The 24,712-nt window shown below is 35.2% G+C and overlaps 1 protein-coding gene across 12 annotated transcripts; it reads right to left on the reverse strand.

Moving 5' to 3' along the window:
* Window positions 1–4,776: 4,776 nt before the first annotated feature.
* LOC131072939 (uncharacterized) lies at window positions 4,777–23,733 on the reverse strand. Of its 12 annotated transcripts, XR_009112795.2 has the most exons (17): window positions 23,512–23,733; window positions 21,192–21,335; window positions 20,749–20,876; window positions 20,406–20,553; window positions 19,913–20,022; window positions 19,534–19,617; window positions 19,374–19,422; window positions 19,033–19,124; window positions 17,973–18,108; window positions 17,669–17,748; window positions 15,860–17,511; window positions 9,617–9,757; window positions 8,030–9,498; window positions 6,402–6,482; window positions 5,897–5,978; window positions 5,259–5,452; window positions 4,777–5,142 (listed from the first exon to the last, which is right to left on the reverse strand). XR_009112795.2 is itself a non-coding variant. In XM_058009243.2 (13 exons), exons 2-13 carry the CDS (start codon window positions 21,291–21,293, stop codon window positions 8,747–8,749), a joined length of 3,474 nt encoding a protein of 1,157 aa, XP_057865226.2. In that variant the 5' UTR covers window positions 21,294–21,335; window positions 23,512–23,733; the 3' UTR covers window positions 7,895–8,746. The 12 variants fall into 12 exon arrangements, 2 of the variants coding, with proteins under 2 accessions (XP_057865226.2, XP_057865228.2); XR_009112794.2 differs by lacking the exon at window positions 6,402–6,482; XR_009112792.2 differs by lacking the exon at window positions 6,402–6,482 and having other exon boundaries at window positions 4,777–4,901; window positions 4,993–5,142; window positions 5,259–5,978.
* Window positions 23,734–24,712: the final 979 nt, after the last annotated feature.

Consider the following 24,712-nt stretch of genomic DNA (forward strand, 5'->3'; position numbering starts at 1 on the left):
ACTCAAGGCTTAGCAACGTGTCAAAGGAAAACACCCAGCATGAGAAACCTATCTGTTTAAGGATCTTCTTTTGGCTCAACAAGGGGCATTGGGGCTCTGCATCTTCCATGGCCTCTGCTCGAAGGGTGTCATCGGCCTCGGCCAGATCTGCGACCCAAAGCTCTACTGCCACCTCTCCTGCCTTATTCAGCAAGGGGTTCCTCTTCTTCTGCTTTTGGGGGCAAGACTCCATTCAGCCTAGCAAATTCAAGGAGCTCTTCCTCCCTGCCCAAATCTTCTAGATTCTCTCCAAGGAAGCGCCATTTGAGAAATCTAAGCCCCATACCTGCGAATGATTTGTGCTTGTCAAGGTCCTTGCCAGTAAGGTCGAGCAGAAAAGGATAAAATTTGATGAGTTACTAGAGATCATTGAAAATAATTCTCTCATTCGACCGAGGAGCCCCTGAATCATGACGCACCTCTTGGTGAGGGTTCAAACTGCTTGCTTATCGAGCTTCAAGTCCATGAGGGAGGCAATAAACCTAGATGAAAAACTAATGTTGTCACGAGAGTATTCCTCCCTGCTAATATGTCCACTGCTTGGGATGAACTTTACAGCCAGGATGATTGTTGGCTCTGGATAAAGTAGTAGAGACTTCAGTCTTAAATCCGTGATTTTTCTGAATGGAACTTGTCAAGTGGAAGCCGAAAGGGAGATGGGAGTGTCTACACCGAAGCATGAAATTAGCCTTGGATAGACACTCTTTATGAACCTAAACAACTCCTCACCAGACATGGCTTCCGGATTCTTTGTCACCTTGATGGTTGTCGAGAGAGAATAGTTAATAACTTGCAAAGAAAGCTTAGCAAAGGCTTGGCAACACTTTCTTCAACATGCATTTATGAGAAATGCCTTGCAATGAATTCGTATGCAAAGGTGGTGAAGGATATATGTCTCTAACAATGTCAAATCTCTCGGTTGATGAGTTGATGTCTATATCGTGGACAACGCATGCCTCGTACTAAGAATGACAGCTGCCAGAAGCTGGCTTTTCGCGAGGCAGGTGGGATAATTCAATTTTAACAAGAGCAAAAATAAATGACGTCACCGCTAGCATGTCTAATCATCTCTTGGAGTTCGCGGAAAAGCTTGAATTCAAAAAAGTAGTTGTTCCCCAAACTTTAAAGCCAAGGATTAAGTTTCAAAAATATGGGAAGGAAAGGCTAGGGACATTTTTGGTTGCTTTGAGAAATCCTGCCATGCTCACATCAAAATAGAAGAAACCATTGCTGTGGAATTAAAACCTCTATATGTTAACCTTGATGATTGCCTCCATGTTTACACCAATGAATAGAAATGCCTTCTACTGCAGATTTTGAGAGAACATCTACCTCTGTGTTTGCTTTTCTGTAGATATGTTTAGCCTCATATTGCTCTAGCTTCGCCAAATTTTCAGTTATGCTATCCAGAATTGCTTGTAGCCATCAATTTGGAGTTTTCTACAATTTGATTGCATTGATTGCATTGATTGCTATCTCTGAATCTCCCTCCACTATGATGTTTCTTAACCTATGATGCAATCCAATAAACCCAACATTAAAGCTTTAAATTCTGCTATATTATTGGTGTCCGATGGCATTGGCTTGGCCATTTTCCCAATGATTGACCCTCAGTGGTCTCTAATCACATATCCTATGCCTGAGGGGCTTGGGTTACCTTTGGAAGCTCCGTCAAAATTTTATTTTAAGCATCCATGCTTAGAAGGATTCCAAATAGCTTCCTTTCTAATCTTAGATTTTTGCCAAAAATTAAAGAAGCAAACACAAACAAACTGGAAATACGTAGCATAACCCCACAACTTTTTCAACTTTTTTAACTCTTTTCTTGTAAATCATCAAAATTACCGTTTGATGAAAACGAAGATGTCTGAAAGTGACATACAGATAGATTCAAAAAGAATGTAACAATGAAATATAATCATGTAATCATTTTTAAATATCATTTGCCTAAGTTCCTTTTCATCACTATCAAACTCATTCTATCGGACCAAAAATAAAAAATAAACAGAAGAAAAAAATTAAACCAGTGCCGAGTGAGTTCAGAATTTGAGCGAATACATCATCTTCAGAAGCGAAAGAAAGGTCTAATGCTTTCATCCTTTAATGTCTTCCTCACAAATAACATTTATTCACCATAAACCATAATTGCACCATTACCCTAAATTACCAAGAGTCTTAAAATGACAATATGAATCACCCTCCAAAAAAAACCCTGCCTTTTCACGTATTTATTAACCATAGCCAACACCTGGATTGTGTTCAAACACATGGGCATCTAGTTTATCCACCCATGGATTTAGAGAGTAATCAGTCTAAACCTAAAGGCCTTTATACCGAAATGGACTGCAAACTTCTAAAGAACTGCTGTGAAAACCTAACGGAAAAAAAACCAGACGTGAAAATACAAATTTTAGGTTTTTAGGTTTTCAACCCTTTGGCGAGTTTCGAACCTTTGACCTATTTTGTAAATAAATGATCAATGGGAAATAAAAGCATACCCGAGCTCTTTCTTCTGGAACCAAACTTCCACTTGCTGCTGTCGTATATCCAACAGCTTTGCCAGCACGTTCTTCTGTTTCTACTAGGATTCGGATAAAACACGGATATGGTCCAGAAAACCAAAATCTTTATGGACGTTTGGAAACCTCAGTTAAATATTCTAGGGTTTAAAGAAAACCAAGTTACTGGGTTCAGAGTGCTATGTTCTCTGAAGCTCTCTTCCAGCAGAGCAGACTCTCCTTGGAAAGTTTGAGGGTTTTTTTGTAGAGTTGATATTAGCATTTAATAAGTCTGGCGGACATGGTCATAGAAGGTAGTGTAATAAATTTGAGAACATGTGCGTGGACGTAGACATTACTGCAATTAATAAACCTGTCGTGAAGAAACTTTTGGGCAGCGTAAGCGTAACTTTACTGGCACCGGAGGGGAAAAATTCAGGCGTGAGACTACGGAATTCCAGTGGGCAATGCCCAACCATATATAGCCTATCGGCTAATTAAAAATCAGAATATAATTGTGTACTGATTTTTAAATTATTTAATAAATAAAAGAAATGTCCAGTCGGGACACATTATGCTGCCCGCATAGACATAGATGGCCCCATTCATTAATTTATATGTACAACTCGCTGATTAAAATTAAAACAAAAACTAAGATGACATAATGTCTCGAACCTTTTACATCAACCAAATATTTTAATCAGTTCCAAGTTGAAATACAATTTTCCGACATCGACCACTGATTTATAGATGTTTTGCAATAGGTTTTTGCATAAGAGCTGTATACAGTTTATGGGACCTTTGTATGTCGTTTTAAACATGATTGTATTATTTTGGCCCTGTTTGTGCATAAGTTCCTTGGATTATTAGCTTGTAAAATCTAGTCTGTACATTTGCAGCCCTATTGCTCCATAGCTATCTGTACTCTGCTTTGTTTCAAGACAAGAAAAAATCAAAGAAATAAAACATTAACTAAGGTCTGACATAAGCAGGTTCACCAAATTGACAGTTATCATGTGACCTATGTTGGTCTCAAGGCTTTTTACCTACAGAGAAATTGACCGTTCTGATTGACATTCATGTCATGTTTCCCAAGACTGCCACCAAGAGAAGCTCTAAAAATATTGCTATTTGAACAAAGAATTTTAATTTGCTTGCATCATGGTTTGATATCAATAAGAGTTCACAGCTTACATAAACATAAAATTAGGCCAAAAATATGCCGGCCCTAAAGATTTGCTCTTTGAATATAAAATTTTGATTTGCTTGCAACATAGGTGCATTTACGCCACCAATAGTTCACAAACTCTAATAAGCAAAATTTCTGCTCAAAAAAAAAATATTTAATTTCCCCATGTCCCCATGCAGCTGCTTAAGTACAATTTCTGCTTAAAATTAAGCAGCTAGAGTGTTCCCATGCAAATTTTTAATTAAGAGGAAAGAATAAATTTGAAGCTTTTCCTATTGAAGTGGAGCAGCAGCTGCTTAAAACTTGAAAATAAACTTTGAAAAAAGGGGGGGACTAGAAATAAGCAGCAACTGCTTATTGGGAAGATTGACATGTGGCTCTCCATTTTTTTTCCCCCTTTTTTATTTGTTTCTAATTTTTTCTCCAAAATTTATTTGACCAATTAGCATTAAAGATTTCTTATCATAATGCAATTTAAGATGACTGCTTATTTTATAAGCAGCAAAATTTAACATTCATTGGGCCACCAGATCCACAAATTGATGCTAAAAAAATGGAGCAGCGACTGCTACCCAAAATAAGCATGAGGACCTGCCCTTTGATTATAATAGACTTATGTCAACAATAGATTGCATTGTTCAATAAGCCAAATTTAGACCAAAAATATGCAACATTCCTCTCAACCCAAACTACCTTTGACAAACAATACAAATATACATAAATTCAAGAACTATCTATTAGAATGTGATTTCAGTAAAAATAGAAGATGACCGACTGCAAAATTCTATTCCAGCAGCAGAAGAAACTAAAATAGTGTAGGTAAGTGAAGATAGATAAGAAACATACATACCGTCACTTACTACAAATATACCTAAAATATGTACCTGGAAATGGAAAAAGCTTCAGAACGTTATTCAAGCACTTGAAGAAATTATAGCAGTGTTGTTAAGACAGACAGACTAACATGTGTACCATCAATTACTTCAAACATACCAACCGTTGGATATTCTATAATGAACAGGAATTAAAAGCTATAGAACTACTCCATTCTCAAACCTCAAACCTCAAACAAAAGAATATCCAACAGTTGGACACTCGTTGCTTGAGGACTTGAATTATTAATATTTGCAATAATACTCCACGTAGATGGCTAGAGCAGAGGCATATATACCCTTCTGCGAGATTCAACAGAACCAAATAAAACCAACAGAAAAAATGAGATCTTCCAAACGATATTGCTTGGATAAAAAATTCAGGATAAATTACCTTGACGTACAAAATACAATAATTTCCTCAGAAAGGGAAAACACAAGAAAACACTTAATTCATAACAGCATCACAGTACTCCTAAATTGTCACTCCGCCTATCAATGAAACCAACTTCTGTTCAATGTAGAGTTGAACAACTTCAGAGCCCTGCAAAAGACATCCAAAAACTTCAGCCATACTAAAACAAAATATAATTTTATATCCATATGACAATATTACATATGCCCAAAAACGTAGGTGAAATTATGAGCAGTCAAATGCACCCGACAGCAGATCTCAAGATTCACAAAGAAACCAACCACATCTGTACGAGGCACTATCCAATGCATAAACCACATGTCCAATTTCTTGTTCATGATATTCCCCCACCATATTTTGCGTGGGCCACATTAAGTCCTAGCAACTTGCTCCATACTCAAAATCCTGCTTTATTCTAGGTACTCCATGCCAATAGAACCTAGAAACTCAAAAGTTAGTGAAGTTTTAAGGTCAACATTACCTACCGTATTGCAAGGGTTATTTTAACATGCATACTTTCTCAATCAGATTTTTCATGTAAATTTAGACAATTGACAGAGATGGTTTGTGTCATCTAGTCCATATACCAACTTCTAAACAGCAGCCCTTCTATGCTTTAGAGAATTCACATACAAAAGTAAGTTATCAACAGAAATCTCTGAATGCATTCCAGAATCATTTTTATTAAAAAAGCTACAAACAGAATCTTTCAAAACTACAATTTCAAGTGCCAATTCCTAAACATTTAGAGACTCGCAACTGATTCAAAGACATCTAACAATTATAAAAATTAATTTCATCATTAGTACTGATCTGACATCCCAATAACCTTGATGGTGCATAAATCTAGCACATCTCAACAGTTGAGAGTAACATTACTTACAGAAATATATGCTCCTCTGAACATATAGCATCAAAGCTTAGTAGGTCTCCATCCAAGGTCTAGCATAAAAGCAGACATTGTTCTGGGCATCGCAAAAGATAAAAATATTCTCAATTTCTCAAGATATTATTGGAAAAAAAAAGGGAAAATATTGGGCACCTAGAAAAGCAGTTAAATATTTTAAAGATATAAAAAGCTCATGTTTTTTACATTTAAAGTCATCCTAGCTACATAGAGAGTGAGTTAAAGTAAACAAGAGTTTACATCATAAATTTGAATATTGATTTTGCTTATTAGTTTTGAGATCAATGATTACAGATAATTGTAATATAAATGTGTTTAACAATATTAATAACTAACCCTGCTAGAGTGATGTGATAAAATAAAACTAAGGTAAATAAGGCTCGTTAACCCTACCTCTCCATAACTATCAAGCCAAAAAGAATAAGCTATACAAAAAATGTTTACAGTTGACAACTTAAATCTCCCTAATTTCATCAAATACCTCTTAAGTTCACAGCAGTGGCAACATTCATGCCTAGAATTGCAGAACAGCAATGTCCATCACTTTGATCAACAATAATTCCTATAATGTTGACAGCAGTATTGATGCCCATATTAATTAATCACAGTACTAATAAGGATGCTATTGAACAACATACCGATCAGTAATCATATGAAGATCAATAATCACCACAGGTGCTATGTTAAAAGACAATAATGGTGAAAATAATCTCCACGATTATGACATTATTAACACCTGATATACAATGAAAATTCCCAAACAAACTCAATCATACAGCTATTTTACAAATTAAATAATGATAACATTATCCATTGATAAGTTGAAATAACAGCATTAAATTTGCGATGCAACTATAATGAAAGTCAACAGATAGTATAATCATCTGATTGCCTTGTCTAGTAATGACAATGCTCACGAATCATGAATAGTGACATCAATGTTTGCTGTAATCAAAGGCAATAGTCGCAGTCATTAAATCACAACGACAGTCATGTTCTCTATTCAAAATGTTTTCAAACCCAATTATACCAGATGTCTTCAAAATTGTAGATAACCATGTTCATTTTTTAAATAATGACAACAATAATTGCCATAATCCCTTGGCAACAGATCTAACAGCTATTCAATAATGGCAGCAGAAAATTTTAACAGGTGCTTACACCATTTGAGGGGTATAACCTGTTTATAGAAAATCTAGAGAAGACTGACCAAAAACTTGCAGGTCTACTCCTTATATGGAAAAAAAAAAACTTACAGTAATTATGTGAATATTACCAGTAACACATCACCAAAAACTTCTTTATATTGGTGAAACTTTTGGTCAAAAAATATTTTGAAAAAGTTGCAATATAGTCAAAAAAATGTTGGGAACCATTCCAAGAAAAGATATGCTGGAATATATCACAATATTTTTAAAATATATGCTTCTATGGTCTATAGTAATCAACTAGAAACAATCAATGAATGTTGCAATAGGTAGATCTGTATAGAATACATCATCTGTAATATGTATGTCCTGACAATTTTCATGGTCTGCAAGTCCTGTACATCTCAGTGATCAATGTACCAAATAACTTTCTGAAATAAATGCTCCATTGGGCATGGCATCAAAGCTTATAGGACCCATGAATTTCACACTAGGTGGTTCTGAATAAAACACTGTATCTATCATCTGAAATTCATAGAAAACGACAATGCAAAATTAACTGCATTATAAGAACTAGAATTCAAAATTTTAGTTAAAAATACTCCTAGAAGCAAGTTACATGAAAATTAAAAAACACTGAGAACAGCCTGGACATTCAGTTAGAGATTGAAGGAAAAAATATATATATTCAAAGGGTCAAAAAGTAACACTTGAGAAAGAAATTGGGTTTTCTGTCAGCAACCAGCAAGGCTTAAATAGCCCAGAAAACCTCACATAGAACATGAAACTTTAATAATAATACATGAAAATTGAATACAGGCAACAGTTGCATGAAAATAGCATTGAAAAGCTTTTCTGCATTTATGCAGTGTTAGATTACAATTAATACATATGTGCAAACCAACAATTACAATGCAAAAGCCCTCAACAGCACAGGAAGCTTAGCAGGAAATGTGCCTACCTCTTGGCAAGATAATTGAAGCCAGATTTTCTCACATCAAAATTTCTCAATTAGCTTCACTTCGAACTCACCCATCAACAGATTACAATTTGAGCTATGTATCTTAATAACAATGAAAAGCCCATATAATAATATCGCCTATCTGGGTGCACATGAATAAAGGCAAGCACCATTGCAATAGCCATCGTCCTCAAGCCCCATTGATATGAAGTTCTCTTGTACCACAGCTCCATACCACTGAAAATATGTAGGATTCAGGAGTACTGTTTTCTCCACAATATATAATTTATTAAGGAATGAATGAGGTGTGACTCCAATTTTTGTATCAATAAAATAACTTCTTCAAAACCCCTACAAATCAGAGAGTATCATAGCAGCATAAAAAAGTATTCTCCAGTGGGCAACAGATCTAAGCCATGGCAATTTCCATGACAGCCAACAAAAACAAGCATGGCTCCACAGCGGCATAGCTGTTGTAGCTATTTCCATATTCCCCATCAACATACAAAAGATGTAGCACTGACTATTCTTCAAACAAATTGTTCAAAAGAGCACTGCTTTGTGGGAACCTGTTAGTCAGCAAGTTTTAATCTTTGAAGTTTGGACTTTGAACGGGATAAAACCAATTTAAAATTACCACATACCAGTTTGCACCATTTAAGCTTTTCAATGATAGCTATTCTCTAGTACTCTGCTTGGCAGCAGTAGAACAACTCTTCACATTTCAAATGGTCTACTGTAATAATTTTCTGAGCATGGCATGTGGAACATCGATTCACCATAAGTTGGAAAGAGCTTGGTCAATCCACTTTTAGGATCCCAAGCACCCATTCTTTCTTTGTTCCCAATTTCTAAAAAATTTCTCTCCCCAAGCCCAGATTCAAGTGCAGAACTCATTCTGTTCCAACTATCCCAACCATTTGCACCAACTGAAGAGCTTCTGAAAGATAAATTCATTGGCTGTTGAAAAGATGGCTGAGAGAACACAGAATCAAGGTTCATTTGAGATTGTTCTCTCATCATGGATGGAATCATAGCATCACTCTGACGGGACAAGTAAGATGAAATGTCTCCAATCTGGTCCTGAAATGTAAACTGCTGCCTTGGAGATGTCAAACTTGAGTTGGTATAAAATGGTTTTTGTTTCAGCATCTGAAGCCTGGCATCATAGTCTGCAGAACTGACCTGTTGTGGGAAAGGAGATCGAAGTCCAAGAAAGGACTGACTAAAACTCGAATCAGACAAATCCTGCCTAGGACCACTAAAAACTGAATCAGGACCTGCAGAACCACGCTGGATCTGTCCTATAGGAAATTTGCCTTTTCCAACAGCCATTATTGCAGGATCAATGAATTCCACATCATTAGAGTTATTGACTCCCAGTGTCTGATGTAGTGAAGGGTACGAATTAGAAAAAGCATTTTGTGACAATACAGCCTCGTTGTGATCTTTAGTTCCATTTGAAAAAACTGCAGAAACACAAGCATTGCATTCAAAAATTACTCCTTTGCAAAGTTTAGGTTCAAAATTTCATCCTGCTCAAATAAATTATGGAACGAAGTAACAACTTGAATTCTAAACAAAAACCTGTTGTAGTCGGAGGTTCATATGGCCTTTCAACTCTTGACTGAGGAAAAAATCCAGGAGGCGGAACTTGAGGGGCCCTGGTTGGAACTGAGAAGCCCGGTGGGGCAGAAAACTGAGACCTTGAAACAGAAGGTGGTGCAACTGCAAAAAGAAAAATAAAAGAAAATTTTGAAAATGTTTCTCTGTTAACAAAGACAGCAGCCGGATAGGCACAAACAAACTAATACAATGCTAAGTTGCAAAAAGAAACATGAGAAAGCAGTAGTTAAACTTGAAATTTTATGAAAAGGAGATGGGCAAGGAAACAGAAAAGATTGAGGAAAACTAAAAAACTAACATCACTTCATTACTTGAAAATGTTCAATTGTACAACACAAAAAGTGGCAATGATGAACAACAGATTTAAGCATTCTTGGAGAATTAAAATTTAAGACCCGAAGCCTCTTATTGCATATATCAAGAGCAACTACCAAAAAGCAGGTAATTCTATTAGGTGATAATATTCCTACTTTCTAAAAATATCACATTAAACCCATTAAGGGAATAGGCACCTTAAGAGTGATATCTCTCAGCATCTTTTACATAGATTTATCTAAAATAGCAATTCTAGTTAATTTTTAAATAAAAATGGATGATGTGTTTATTTGTATATAAAAAGGATGTTAAAATAATGTCAACCCAAGGGTTTTTCAGTCACAAAATCATATGTTTCTCCCCCATGCTACCACTTAGGTGAATAGGTTTTTGAATACATTGAATTTTTTTTACTCCTGAATTGTGTCATTATTTCACATCAATTCCAAATTAAATAAGAAATATTCACATTTAACCTGCTAACACCTAAATCAAGCAGACCTAGCATTCTAAATATACTGACTTTTAAACTCCTGAATCATATTACTCTCAAATATTATAATATTTATACACCATACAAGAGACAGATAAACTAAAACATTGTTTATCAGCAATTAGCGGCAAGAAAGATTTAAGCAAGCAGCTTATTATATCTCATAAGCAAGTATGGAGGATTCGCAGGGCAGTTTTCGGTTTAGTAATTCGCATAGTCCGGGTCTTGTGTTGGTGGAAGCTTTCTTCTCAGTTGCCACAGAATCATGGTTCATCACTTCAGGTTGAGTTGTATGTGTCGTGATGAGTCTTTAGCAGAGCAATGTGACCGACTGTTCGACATTGATGTCAAAGGGCAGGCAGCGATTGTTGCGATTGTTGAGGAGGCGTTTAGTGGAGATAGGCACTGGTGCGATGGATTCATCTACGAGACCATTCTTTGCCTGCTAGTGGACATTCTTCCTTCCAAGGTGGCATGCATTGAGAAAATGGACGGGTTTGTCAGGGATGTAGATGCCAACGCAGTAGGCAATGCTGTCATGGAGCTGGAAGAGGAGTGGGCTAGCATATTGGGCCCATTCTTCAATCCTGCGTGCTTCCTCTCGGACGTGGATGGTACAGACTCTGAAGATGAGATTCGGGTTGCTGCGAAAGAGTTGCGGTCAAAGAAGGAAAATTTTGTGGGCAATGCTGGGTCTCCTCTGGAGAATTGGGCCCATTTCGAAGGATGATGAATAAGACCTGGGCTGGTTGTCAGATAACAATATTGAAAATGTGGCGACTTTGGGTGATCGCATTGCAACTATTCTGAGGCATGTGTAGTGGGATTAGCTGTGATTGGATGATGACTGTTTTTTGTTTTTATAGTATGGGCCATATCCTTTTGGGGTCCAGTGCATATGTAATACTGTTTATTATCAATATAGGGCCATATCCCCATAATAGATGGCACTTATCTAAAAAAAAAAAAATCTCATAATCATATAGCTATTGAAATAAAAACTAACCTTCATGTTCCTTGTACAAAGATGAAATTGCAATTCCTGATTCCCATCTCTCAAGTAACTTCATATTTATGTCCCATCATTACATTATTGTCACAATAAGTGTAGTCAGCTACACTATCTTGTGAAAGACCACATAACTTGAGCACCCAATTGCACAGAAACTTTCAATGATGTAATTCTATCCATAATTGGGTGGCACCATAACTACCAAACATATGGAACAATGCATGCATTTGACTACAAAAGGTAACAAATAATCGAAATACATATTTTACCATAAGACTAAGACCAATACTACATAGAATTCAATCTTTTATTTCTTAACTCAGGTGTTTTCGGCTTTTTTGAAATGTTGAAATCATGTCTACGTCATATATGTCTCCAGAAAACAATATCCAGAATAACCCAATAAATCTAGTCATCGCCCAGCTTCTTTTAACTAGCCTCTTGCCCCGCCCACATCAAACAAGACAACAAAACAAAAAGTTCAGTGATCCTGGCAACTTAATCACATACGACTGATTTTCAGGCTGGGAACATCTGCTTTTCTGGAAAAATCTGACAAAAACATGGACTTGGCTCTTCAAGAGGTTAGCTTCTTTTGACATTAAATTAATCAAAACTAGCATCCACAACTACAAAATTTGTCAGTTCAACAACAAATATTGGCTTCTCAAAAAGACGTGTTCCATATCCAAAAATAGGATCAACCTTTTTAGATGCTGTGTCAAGAGCATAAGATCATCAACACAGCTACCAAGAGGATCCATGAGATCTTGTTTCAATGTCCCTTGGCAGTTATCCCATCCCATAAATTGTCAGGAAGATTAAAGAGAAAAAAAAAAAACATTTGTTTGCCTGAGGCAAAACTGCTCAAGTTTTCAGAAAACCCTAACAGACAAAAGGAAGCTTTAGTTAAGGTCACAAAGCCCTCCTATCCCCTAATCATCAGAAAAGATAAGGGAGAGAGTTAAAACAAGACAAAAAGTTGAGCCTATTTTTAGCCCGCACCTCAATAAAATTTCTTTGCAATATATTACTTTGACTGTTTATGGGGTTTTACTTATTGTCTATTTTCCATGTTCTAAAACAATTTCCATTATTGTCATGCTGCTACTATTGTTTTCTATCTTGGAAGGTATTTTAACATGCCTTGTCCTCTCATTCAAATTCTAGAATGTTAGATCTTTTCCCATTTCTGATTTTGAACCCCTTTATCTAAGATTTCTGGAGTCTAACAGGATCATGTTCTGTTGTGGGGGCCCCACTTCCATCCACCGACATGCTCAAGTAGACAAGTGTGAGTGGCCTCCATAGAAATAGCCAATTTAACACTAGGGACTTGTCCAGCTACTTTTGAACCCTAGGAATCAATCTAGACCCTATCTTACCACTCCACCTAGCCTGCTGAACTTTTCATTTTCTACATTGATTAAAGTAAAATCAATATTATTTCCTGTTCCTGATAAAAAGAGCAAGATAATAAGAGGGGGAGATGGAGAGATGGAAAGGGAGGTAGATATATACATAGAGAGAGGGAGAGAGACAAGGGAAGGAATGAATAAGAAAGAGATATGCAGATTATAAGATATAGATGGAGAGGGAGACGAGAGATTTGAAGAAAGAGATAGAGGGGGAAAAGTAAGAAATTAAGATAGAGATAGGGATAGGAATAGGGAGCAAGAAATAGAGAGAAATAGAGAGTTTATGTGAGTATTATTAATTATAAAATAATTTAAAATATATATGTTAGTTGCAGGTGACATTCTAGACATTCGTATAAAATGACCTAAAGAGGAACAAACAAATATTTTAAAAGATCTGAAGAGATATATTTAATTAAAGTATGAGAATAAATATTATAATTTAAAATTTTAACTAGTATTATATGTAAAAAATATATTATATTTTTATTCAATAACGTTTAATATATACATTAAAAATAAAATTCTTATTTATATAAAACACAAATAGGTATAATATATCTAACATAAAATAAAATATAATATTAAATAAAAAATAAATTTAGTTGTTAATATTATAACAAAATAGTATATAATATTGAATAATATATATTTTTAAGTGGGGATGTCCCTGCAGCGCAACGGCATGTTGAGATCCCTGTTGATAGGGAGGTTTCATGTTCAAACCCTTGCAAGTACTGTGCACGCTGAATGAGAAAGCCCATCTGTTTTTGGTACGTTCGGTGGTCCCCCCTAGCGATTGGTACCCACGTTGCGGTTGGTGTTGATGCCTCTTCGTTCGCTGTCCACACAGCACAAATCCTCGTGCTGCGATCCCTCTCATGGCTTCGTTGGTGTTGATGCCACTTCGTTTGCAGTCCATGCAGCATAAAAATCCTCATGCTGCAGTCCCTCTCGTGCCAAAAATTTCCAATGATTCATGATGACCCTGTGCCAGTTTAAGGAGCGACAAAGCCTGTGTTGGAGAGATAAGGAGAATTGTAATAACAAATATAGAGAGATAAGGAGATGTTTGGAGAGATAAGGCATATGGAGTGATATGAAGAGATAGACATAACAAATATATGTAAGCGTGGCATTCATATCATCAGGGAGGTGTTAATATTTCATCATGTAATCCCTCGGGGAGGGGGTCCCCCATTGTGACCCCCACTGGTTAGTAGCTCCAGTTAAAAGTGTTCTTAATAAATAAAAAATCACAACATTACTGATCAAAAAAATATATATTTTTAAGCTATATATAATTAAAAAACTAAACTATATTTTATTTCCTTTTCTTTCAATCATTATTTACAATTAAATATTTCAAATCTTAAATAATTTAAGTTCTCATTAATAAAATTTATTATTTAAATAAAAATAAAAAAGATTATGATTATGGCTATGCCAAATAAACAAATTGTATACAATAGAACTGGATGAGTCAAAAGTTGATCCTTCACTTTTAATATCTTGTTAATGTGTGTTTTTAATAACAAAATAACAAATGTGCTTCATCAGTATTATTACAATTAATTACAACGTAAGAAGTTGCACTCTGATTGACAGCTCAAATATTTTTGCCCAACTAAACAACAAACAAGCTGCCCACCTAATTCTTATTCCAAATGCTTCATTCATGTATTTGTGGACAAGCCTAGGTGAATCTCTTTATAATTAAATAAATGCATGAATGACACCATTAATTTACACAAGATTTACATTTGCGTTGCCATTTATCTTTTCTTTTTGTGCTTCATTTAATCACATTTTCTAATTTTGGAATTCGTTTCGTCTGCAGCATTGCAATCGAATGCATACTTTGCATGCATCTTTCTTTCAAACAAACACACAAACAAACAAAAATCTAGCCGGTGAAGTCACACATTAAATAAACAATAATCAATTTGGACAGTAATTTGTATCAAGCTGGCAGGTGACATCACAGTAAAGTCAGATTATTTAATGCATTAAATGTAAAAAGAACTGTAATTTATTTTTTACAATTGAATTTTATACCTACTGTTACCAATAAGAATTAAGAAAAAAGCCATATTTACAATAATTTAAGATAAAAATTAAACCTACACTATTGTTTTTTGGTTCAAATATTTTAATTCTATGCACTAATTGGCTAAACTAATTTAAAAAATAGATTGAAATAATGCAATAGTATCCTGCCTTGGCGGGAACTAAAAATTACAATACCTACAAATCATACATTAGATAAAATTAATCCATAAAGCACAAGAAAAATGGGTCAATTGCATATCATATCATAGTTCCTAACCCATTCAGTTGTGCTAAACAAACTGATTTCTCACTACTCATAAGAAGTTGTAGCTTGTCTTTGATTTCAAGCAGGCATAGCTCTTAACTAATATTACCTTTCTGCCAACAATTGTGTCTCTTGCCATACAAACATTGAAATCCCAAGTCAATAACACATGTAAGAAAACTGAAAAATTGAAGGACAAATCTCATAACAATGCTTTGTAATCTCATTAGATAAAATAACTATATCCAAAGTCCAAACAATTTCAGGATGGGAATAACAATGTATCAGTATATGACAGCACAAAGCCAATAGAATTTTCTACAAGAGATTGAAACTAATTGCATTCAGAATACTGTAAGTGTAGTCAATACATGCCAGGCGTTTCTAAAATCAATCTGTATATAAACACAAACCGAATCTCGAAAATAGGAAAAACAAAAACAGCCAAATAAATGAACCAACATACAAATAATAAATTCTGTGCTGTTAGACAAGCAAGTTGCAGTCATTTATAAAACCTGACATATATCAGAATATTAACAGAGCAAGTTGAATACCAAAACAGAAAAAATAAAAAACCTGCATATGTAGAATAAAAACATTATAAATCTAAAATTATATAACTCAAAAAACATATGTATCATCATACCAGTAGAACCAGAAAGAGGAGGAGGTGCAGTTCTGTTGGAAAGCATTTGATATTCTTCCTGATCAAAAGCAGTCCTATCATTCAATGATCTGTTGACTTGATCATAACCAACTCTCTCATCCAAAGTATCTTTTCCTTTTGACCATGTATCTGGGAATTGTCCGCTAGAAACTAAGGACTTTGATGACTGACTTGATTCTCCAGAAGATCCATCATGTCTTGCAAATGAGAACCTGGACTGTCCACTATTTTGCAATTTCCTTAAGCTTGATATATCCTTTGGTAAACCATTAACCTTTTCTTTCTCACCAAGCAGTGCCTTAGTAACAACATCATGGGGACTAGTTATTGAATCATCTTCCCAAATGTCAATGTTCAATTTAAGAATATCTGAGATAATATTGTCCTCCCCAGCGTCCGTACCACTGTTATGCCTAATGTGGGTTTTATCATTTTCATGTCTTTCCACGTATTGTGATTTTGCTAATATAGAATTGCCTTCAGCAATCTGCTCGCTGGCTGGAACATTGACCCTTATAATTCTATCTTCTGTAATGCCAACATCTTGAAATGGATGTGTCAAAATAGAACCCTCGGATCTTGCTCTAGAAAAATCAGATTTTCCATCAACTGTGCCAATTTTGTAACTGTTGCCATTAAGAATGTCCAAATTCGAAGTCTCTAATGACAAGACTGTACTTGAGTCATCTTTTGATATGGCTGTGTTTGCACTGCACGATTCAGCCATGGTGGTTGATCTCCATGAAAGAAAAGGCCTTTTATTAGCATCTAACGAAGATCCATGTTTTAAAAATCTTCCTGTTTCTGAAAGCATTTGTGCAACTGATCCTGGACATTGTTCTTCAGGCTCAGTTGAAATGCAATGATCTTCAATATCTGAGACAGAAAATTCCTTCATGGGTTCAACCATAAATTTTTCATCAAGTGTGTTACTATCACTCTGTAACAAATTTGCAGAGACTGTTGATGCATCCAGCGGAAGCTTGCTGGCATTGAAACTACCGTGAAAAGCTCTAGAGCTTTCATTTGATGTTGAGGTACTTATATCATCAAAATTGTTATGAAAATTTATAGAACCATCCTGAGAGAGCCTTCTAGTCCTAAGACCAGATGATACAGATGCATATTCTAATTTCTCAATGCCAACACTCTGTACATGTGAATTGCCTGTAAGGGATGAATTTTGTAATGAGATATCAGATGCCTTTTCAAGAGCTTCTTGAAATCCATGGTTTTGCTGCAAATGACTCTCACTAGGCCTCCTTTCAGGGCTATCTTCCCTGATGTGTTTTTCTGAAATTGCTGTGACAGCTGAAGAATCTACAGCAGCACCATTTGTCAAATTTGTCCTTGTTTGGTGGTTCTTCATATTCTGTTTGGAAGTCAGAGAACATGGCGAACGTAGACTTGTTTGTGACCCATTACAACTGACCACACCCAAAGACGATTGGATATGATCCGAATGCAACAAAGGGGTAGCTGCTGCTGCTACTACCACAGCAGCCGATGTGGGTAAATTTGAAGGTGGAGAAACTGACAATGTATGAGAGGAACTTGATTTGAGTTTTGTGGAAACTGGGATAATTGGTGCTTTTGTGGGTAATGACTTCCCCTGTGTAACACGCAAGCCCCTGCAAATATAGTCTTATATTAGCAACCAAAAAATTTATTGCTTGCACCATCTTATGCAGTTCAAACAGCTTCATATTAATCATAATTCATAACAGTAACTACCAAATTGCCTGAATTATTTACATTTGGTAAGCACCGTAACACTATATACCATACCAGGAAGCAGCAGCTGGTAGGGCAGTTGCTTTTCCAGTAGATCCATTAGCAACTGTAGTCTTGGCATGACCTCCAACATTCTAAATTAAGACAGAAAGAAAATCATAAAAAGAAAAAGATTGGAGTTACATATTACACTTTGTTGTAAAACTCCTGGCATCCTGGAAACATCCTACAAGCTTAACCATATAAAGCAAAGAATCCTACCAAATGCATTAGAACTGAAAACAATTCATATTGACACATAAAACAATGTTATCAAGTACTGTCCATACAGTTTACTAAGCCAATAAGGGTTACTTACAGAAATCACTGTTTTGACAGAAGGTTTACTTGAGGAAGCCAAGTTTGTGCTACAGACCTCAGGTTCTGGTGGAGGTAGGCAACTACCCCCACGCCGCTGCAATGAATTTGTAGGACCATGGAACTGTGGAATTTTGCTGCTTGTGTAATCATGTGTCCAAACAAAACAAAACAGGTACCTTTACTATACTTCAGTGAAACTAATAATTACTACTATAATAAAAGAAAATAATTTTTATTAAACAAGGCAACTGACATGAAATCCCCTGAAAAAATAAATTCCATCTCAAAAACAAATAACATTGAATCTTTTGGTACTTCTATGGCATGGAAATACGCTAATAAAGAACACAATGTATTTTTATCCTAAGTTGCCGAATCCGGTACGGAAACTGGTATATATATATATATGTGGCTAAAAAATATAAGTTAAGAATGTCATATACCAATACATACCATTACAAATTTCAAATTTGAAACATAACATACTAATTTAAATTCAGTTTTCAATATCAAAAAGATCAAACTAGAATCTCAAATAGATAAGTTCTGAGTTCACTAATCAGCACTGTAGGTCTTAAATATATCAAAAAGATTAAACTAGAATCAGTAAACATTTCCACATCATAAACACGAACTTCGGACGCACCCACAGGATATTTGTTTCAGAATCTGATTCCAGTATGTTTCATACCAGAAATCACCCAAAAAAATCCCAAGGATTCAACAACTTAGTTTTTATCAGTTCCAAATTTCCAATGAACCAAGATAGTTTTTATCAGTTCCAATGAGCAAAGATCTACAATATTTGCAGTATTATAATAGAAATTTGGACAAATACTTGTAAGACTATCAGAATTAAAAAGACAGAATCTACGATAAGACTGAATCCAACTAATCCAAGCAACATGTGCTTCATATATTTCTTTAAAGAATGTCTTTCATATATTTCTTTAAAGAATGTCAACTAACCCAAATAATGGGTAATTTTGGGATCCAAAACTACTACAAAAATCAGGGCTACAGAAAAGAAAAAGCTGAAAAAGAATGATCAAAGATACCTTGCACATGTGGATACCATCTCCTCTTTTGTGAAACTATCTTCTTGAGTACCTATATCGTGCAGGTATAGGCAATCTGGATTGTTGCAAGGCTGATCATAGAAATCAATACATTAAAAAATGTAATAAAAATTAGTACAAGCTGGTGATAACCTCTAAGTAAACAAGTTACTTTATTGTATAACACAGCCCTAAGTAATATATTAAATATCCTGTGATGACAAACAACCATCACGCGGCTAGTATTCAAATCAAAATGGATAAGAAATTAACTCTCAGAGTGAGTACATCCAAAACATATATATTACAGTAAAAATTAACAAACAGATAGCCTCTCTTACCATATTTTTCAACCATGCATGGCAGTACTTTGTAGTACCAAAACAAGCTCTGCATAAGTAATATCCAAAGAAAACATAATCAGGCATCAAATATATGCAGAATTTATATTAAAATATTTTTGAAGCACCTCTGCAGAACAAGACCATGAAAAAGACTTACTTTAACGGTCTACCATCTAATACATATCCATTTACAACCTGAATACAACGAATAGCTTCTTCCTCTTTCATATAGGTAATATATCTGAGACATAAAACAGAAGAAATGATTGGCTGATGATAACCCAGAGTCACATTGAAAATGAGCTACTGAATGTCAGAAGAACTTACAGTTCATTTTCTAACTTTCTAGTTCATATATTCAAAACATAAAACTTCTGTTCACAAAACAACATGCTTAATACAAGTATAAGATCTTTTTCAGTGTCGTCACAAAACAAGCCTCAAATCCTGAAATATTGCATCCACAAACAACTTCAAGCTCATAGCCGCAATTGTACTACATAGTGCTATCACATGACGAGAAAATTTGAACTTACACACTTGAAGTTGGATTACTGCTAGAATGTTGATTACTAGCACTAGGCTTTGAAATAGAAACCTTCAGAACTTTCCCATACTGCCCAAAGAATTCTCGACGTTCAAGAGTCTGCAAAGAACCAATGCCTTTGGTTGAGATTTTTGGTCTCTGTGAGAGACTTCTATGAACCACTTGAATGACGAGAACCATTTAAACCCTACCATAAATTTACAAATATCAAGTGTGCACATGTTTCTTACAATTTAAAAAATTTAGAGAACACAATAGTACAAGACAAAAAAAATTAATAAAACAAAAACATAACACCATCACACAGACTACAAACTGCTTGGTATAATTTCAAAAACTGGTCCCAACCTCAGCATGGCTAGTCTTGGTTATATAATGATTAAAGGCGAGAGACGGCAGTAAAAAATATATACTGCTCCCCCTTCCTAAATACCTATGCCAGTGCAACTCAATCTTCTAAACATGGGCAACAAATTATATACCTCTTCATCAGCTAAATTTGAAGGTATCCCAATGATGTAAACAAGGTTCCGCTGAATGACTCGAACATTACTGAGATGTTTTCGCATTTCAGATGCCTTTGTCTTCGACTTTTGCGACTTCTGCCGCTTCTCAGAAGACATATCCAGTCTGCTTCATTATAAAGTTAAAGTATTTAGAAACATGACAAATAACTGGATTCTAATATCAGAATATAGTTCTGTAACTGTATTCTGATTTCAGCCGTCCAATAAATGGATTTGTTGCACCAAAGTTAATCAAAATGTGTGCACTTTGTGAAGAAGATTACTCCATAACAGATGCTCCAACATTATAATGCCTCACCTGTCGCAACTGACTGTCATTCCGACTATTTTTTCCTTGTCATATGGTGTCCGACAAGCAGGGCAGCGCCCTTCAGTGTTATCCTTCTCAGCCACTTCCATAACTTGGTGCCAACACCAAACACATATCTGGCCAGATATCATATAACTTTCATTCAACAGTTAATTTGCATAAAATTAAATAACTAGGCTACTGAAATGACACAAAAAATTAAATTAGGAATTATACACCAAAGGTATGTAAAAACCTCTATTAAACATGTGGATAAAACAAATTGTCATTTTATCTAGAACAGGGCAGCACTAATTCAGTCAATAAGATACATTACAAGTTTTATTAGGAAAACCTAGATAAGAACTGCAAACCATTCAATCAGGAAAAACATTATTTGAAGCAGTTTATACAACAGTGCCAGTGCAAGTCAGTAAAATAACAAGGCTCACCTCATAACCACATTTGCAAGGTTTCAATTGACGATCAGTCAAGTCCATTTCCTCCATGCAGAGTGGGCAAAAATTTTCCCCATCATCATTCACAAAGTCCATGACGTTAAACAGAATGGTTTGAACCTTTGATTCACAATTTTTCTGCAAGTAAAACAGATAAAAGATAAGTTAAAACAAGTTACCATGTACAAGATCAAGGAATGATAAAAGGTTTTCAATACAGAAAAAAACATGATCCCATTGGACGGGAGATTATAAAGCCATTCAAAGAGCATAACCATTTGTAAAATAATGAAAATACAAGCATAAGAAAGAATTCAACAGACAACGTGAATTTATCAGAAAAACAGGTGTAAAACCATTCTATTAGTGCCACCTACAGATGATTCTCCCCTTATTATAAAAACCCTCAACCTGGTCATTAGACTCCTGATTCCATTCCAAGTAGCAAATGACCCAAAACAAGCTGAAAGGGTCATTTGGGTCATTGCATCCAAGACTCTTAAATCTTTCCAACTTTGTGCAAGACACTCCACCATGTGAAAAAAATCCCAATTTGCATGTGAAAAAAAAAAGTTGTGCATCCAATCGTTTGGCAAAGTCCAAGTAGTATGGTGCATCAAAATCAATAAAGTTTGCTCCGGCAGACTACCATGTAGCACAAATACGAGAGCTTCACTTCACAGGTAAGATGGCAGTATCTAAAAACTCAATTAAAATTACTGTGCTAAACTAAAAAAAGCCGAATCATGAAAGCACTAACAAAACACAATATGATTATCCAGACCAAATCTGTGCCTCAAAAAAAAATAAAAAATAAAATAACAATATACTACAAACGCAATCTAGTTATACTTAATTTTACCCTTCCAAAATGCAACTAATCCATGCTGCATATTATGAATGCAAGCACAATGTAGAAAACCTAGAACTTTTATTTTAGTGGCATGGCACTAAATCAGGTTCCATCATTGCAAACCTTTAAAACCTTATTGTCCCAAGCATTGTGCCAAACAATGCATCCATACAATTATTCAAACCAATCTTGAGTGCCAAAAACATAAAATAGCAATTTTGTGCAAACTCACCCTACAAGGAAAGGAAACTCTACTTCGCCCTAACACATGCAGCAAATCCAAGCTTTGGATTCCATCGAAAGCAATTTTCACAAAAATATATTGCCCTGTAGAAATATAAATTATTTAATTTGATGTCGGCAGATTAAACGGCTTCTATTGTTGCAAATCTTGATAACATATGAACGTATCATCCAAGCATTGTCCCAAATTGAGAAACCCGACCTCAAAGCATGAGCAAACATCCACGGAGATTTCAGCAATCAATTTCAGAATTTTAAAAAATGTGTATGCCTGTGGAAATCTCCAACCAACCCTGCTCCACATATTTAATCGCATTAACTAATACAAGGAATGAAAACCGCCCGAGATAGAAAACACAAAGGGTTTCAAGAGGCGTTAACCGATAATCTTGCGAAACTTACCCTGACAAAAGTTCCCCTGCATATTCAATTTTCGCCTAGTACATGCAACATGTCCAAGCTCCATGGCCTAAAATCGCAATTCATACGGGTAATAAAGCGCCAAAGAAAATCTAAAATCTTTAATCTGGTCACATCGCTTGGAAACAGCATAGCTACAATAACACGAATCATGCCGCTATGAATAAACCTATCGGCATCAATGTTATTTACCGTCCAGATCAAATCTACTTCTTAAAATCCTAAAAATACACGACTTGTAAGAACATTCCCTTGCAAAACCTGAACTGCTTATCGAATTTTGCCCCAATACGAGTTATCAATCCAAGTTCCGGGCCAAAGATTTAAAAACGAGGGTTTTAACATTTTGACAACTGTGGAGAGAAAAAATTAATCTATCAAAATCCTGACGAACTATAGCCTAAAACAATGATGTTTCCCAAACTTACCCTAACAAAAAACAAACCGCCCTGCGTATTCAATTTCGCTCTCACATGTGCAACAAATCGAAGCTCCGGCAAGAAGCCAAAGGCGTAGAGGACTAGGAAAGTGTTATAAAGCAGAAATTTTGTCTGTCAAGGTTCAAGAGCGGCGAGATTCGAACATGCGGCCTGCGGCTTATTAAAGCCAGAGATCTTTAACGGCCACAAATCAATATCTGAAGATCCGTGGCAGAAAACATACAGCCTTCAAATCGAATCGAACGCAAAGGAGCAACAATAATTACAGAGAATATTTTTATTACGGTTATTTGACCTCCTCCAATCTAACCCTAAAAAATGAAGCTGCGCAACGACAGATAAAAGGATAAAAATTTACCTTAAAAGATCGTGAGGCCGCGAGATCGAACCCCTGGGGCGCCAAATCTGCTGAAATTGGTCGCTGATGATAAGCGAAGAAATGAAATGAATGACGCAAAATAATGCGGTATTGTGTAAAGGGTATTGTTTGTTTGGTTCTTCCCTCTGTTGTTTTGTGTCCCTAAAATTAAATATAGTATCAAAATAACATTAACGCAACGCCGTTTAGTTTAACGTACACCATCGCCATAAAGTAGAATTTAACGGCGTCTCCAAAACGGGGTTCTGTTCGGCACGTAAAAAGACTCGACGCCGCCTAATTTGGCGGAAAAATCGTGCCAGTTAAAAGCGGCTACGCTTTTACTGCGACTAACTCTGCGGTGGAATGATTGATTAAATTTGGACGGACCTCCTCCTATACTTTCCTTTTAATTTTTGGGTTTAGCTAAATGTGGCTACACTTGTTGACAGCGAGGGCTTCGTATTTTGGTGTTCCAAACTGGAAATTTGTTTCCTCCTCTGTTTTAAGGACAGCCAATTGCGGTTCAATTTTCAATATTTGGAGAAAAATACGCGGCAAAGCTTTGATGTTTCCTCCTTGTAGTTTTTTATTATATTTTTAGTAAATTTAAGATCTTGCACTCCTTCAACGAAGGTGATTTTCGAGGTCTTTTTTTTTAAATTCAATAATATTTTATACTACCTATTATGGAGTAGATTATATTTTTTATTTTATTATTATTTTTTAATATTTTTTATGTTATTATACAAACACCTGTTTTTTGTATTTTAAAAGTAGTGGTCCCTTAACATACCTCTTCTTTATTATTATTATATGTAAAGATGATTTATTTTTTAAGATTAAAATTAATTAAAGAGTAGTTGGTGAATTGCTAAAATGATTTAGCCTTTTTTAATTAATTTAACCTAACAAACCTATATTGAAAAAATTACAGTTAGTGTTTTAATTTATTAGGAAAAACAAAAGTGGATGTCATAGTTATAGTTGGCTTTTGTGGTTGAGCCATTGAATCAATGCAAATAAAATATTATTATTAAAATAATATTTTTTTAAATTATAATATTATTGTAGAAAGAAGTGTGTCTTAAAAAAAAGATTTTTTTATTATATTATGTTTAATGGTAATTAAATTTAATATGATTAAATGTATATCAATAAATTTAGTTCAATGTGGGTGACTATAAAATGATAATAATTG

Source organism: Cryptomeria japonica, chromosome 3, assembly GCF_030272615.1.
Source record: "Cryptomeria japonica chromosome 3, Sugi_1.0, whole genome shotgun sequence".
Taxonomy (NCBI): domain Eukaryota; kingdom Viridiplantae; phylum Streptophyta; class Pinopsida; order Cupressales; family Cupressaceae; genus Cryptomeria; species Cryptomeria japonica.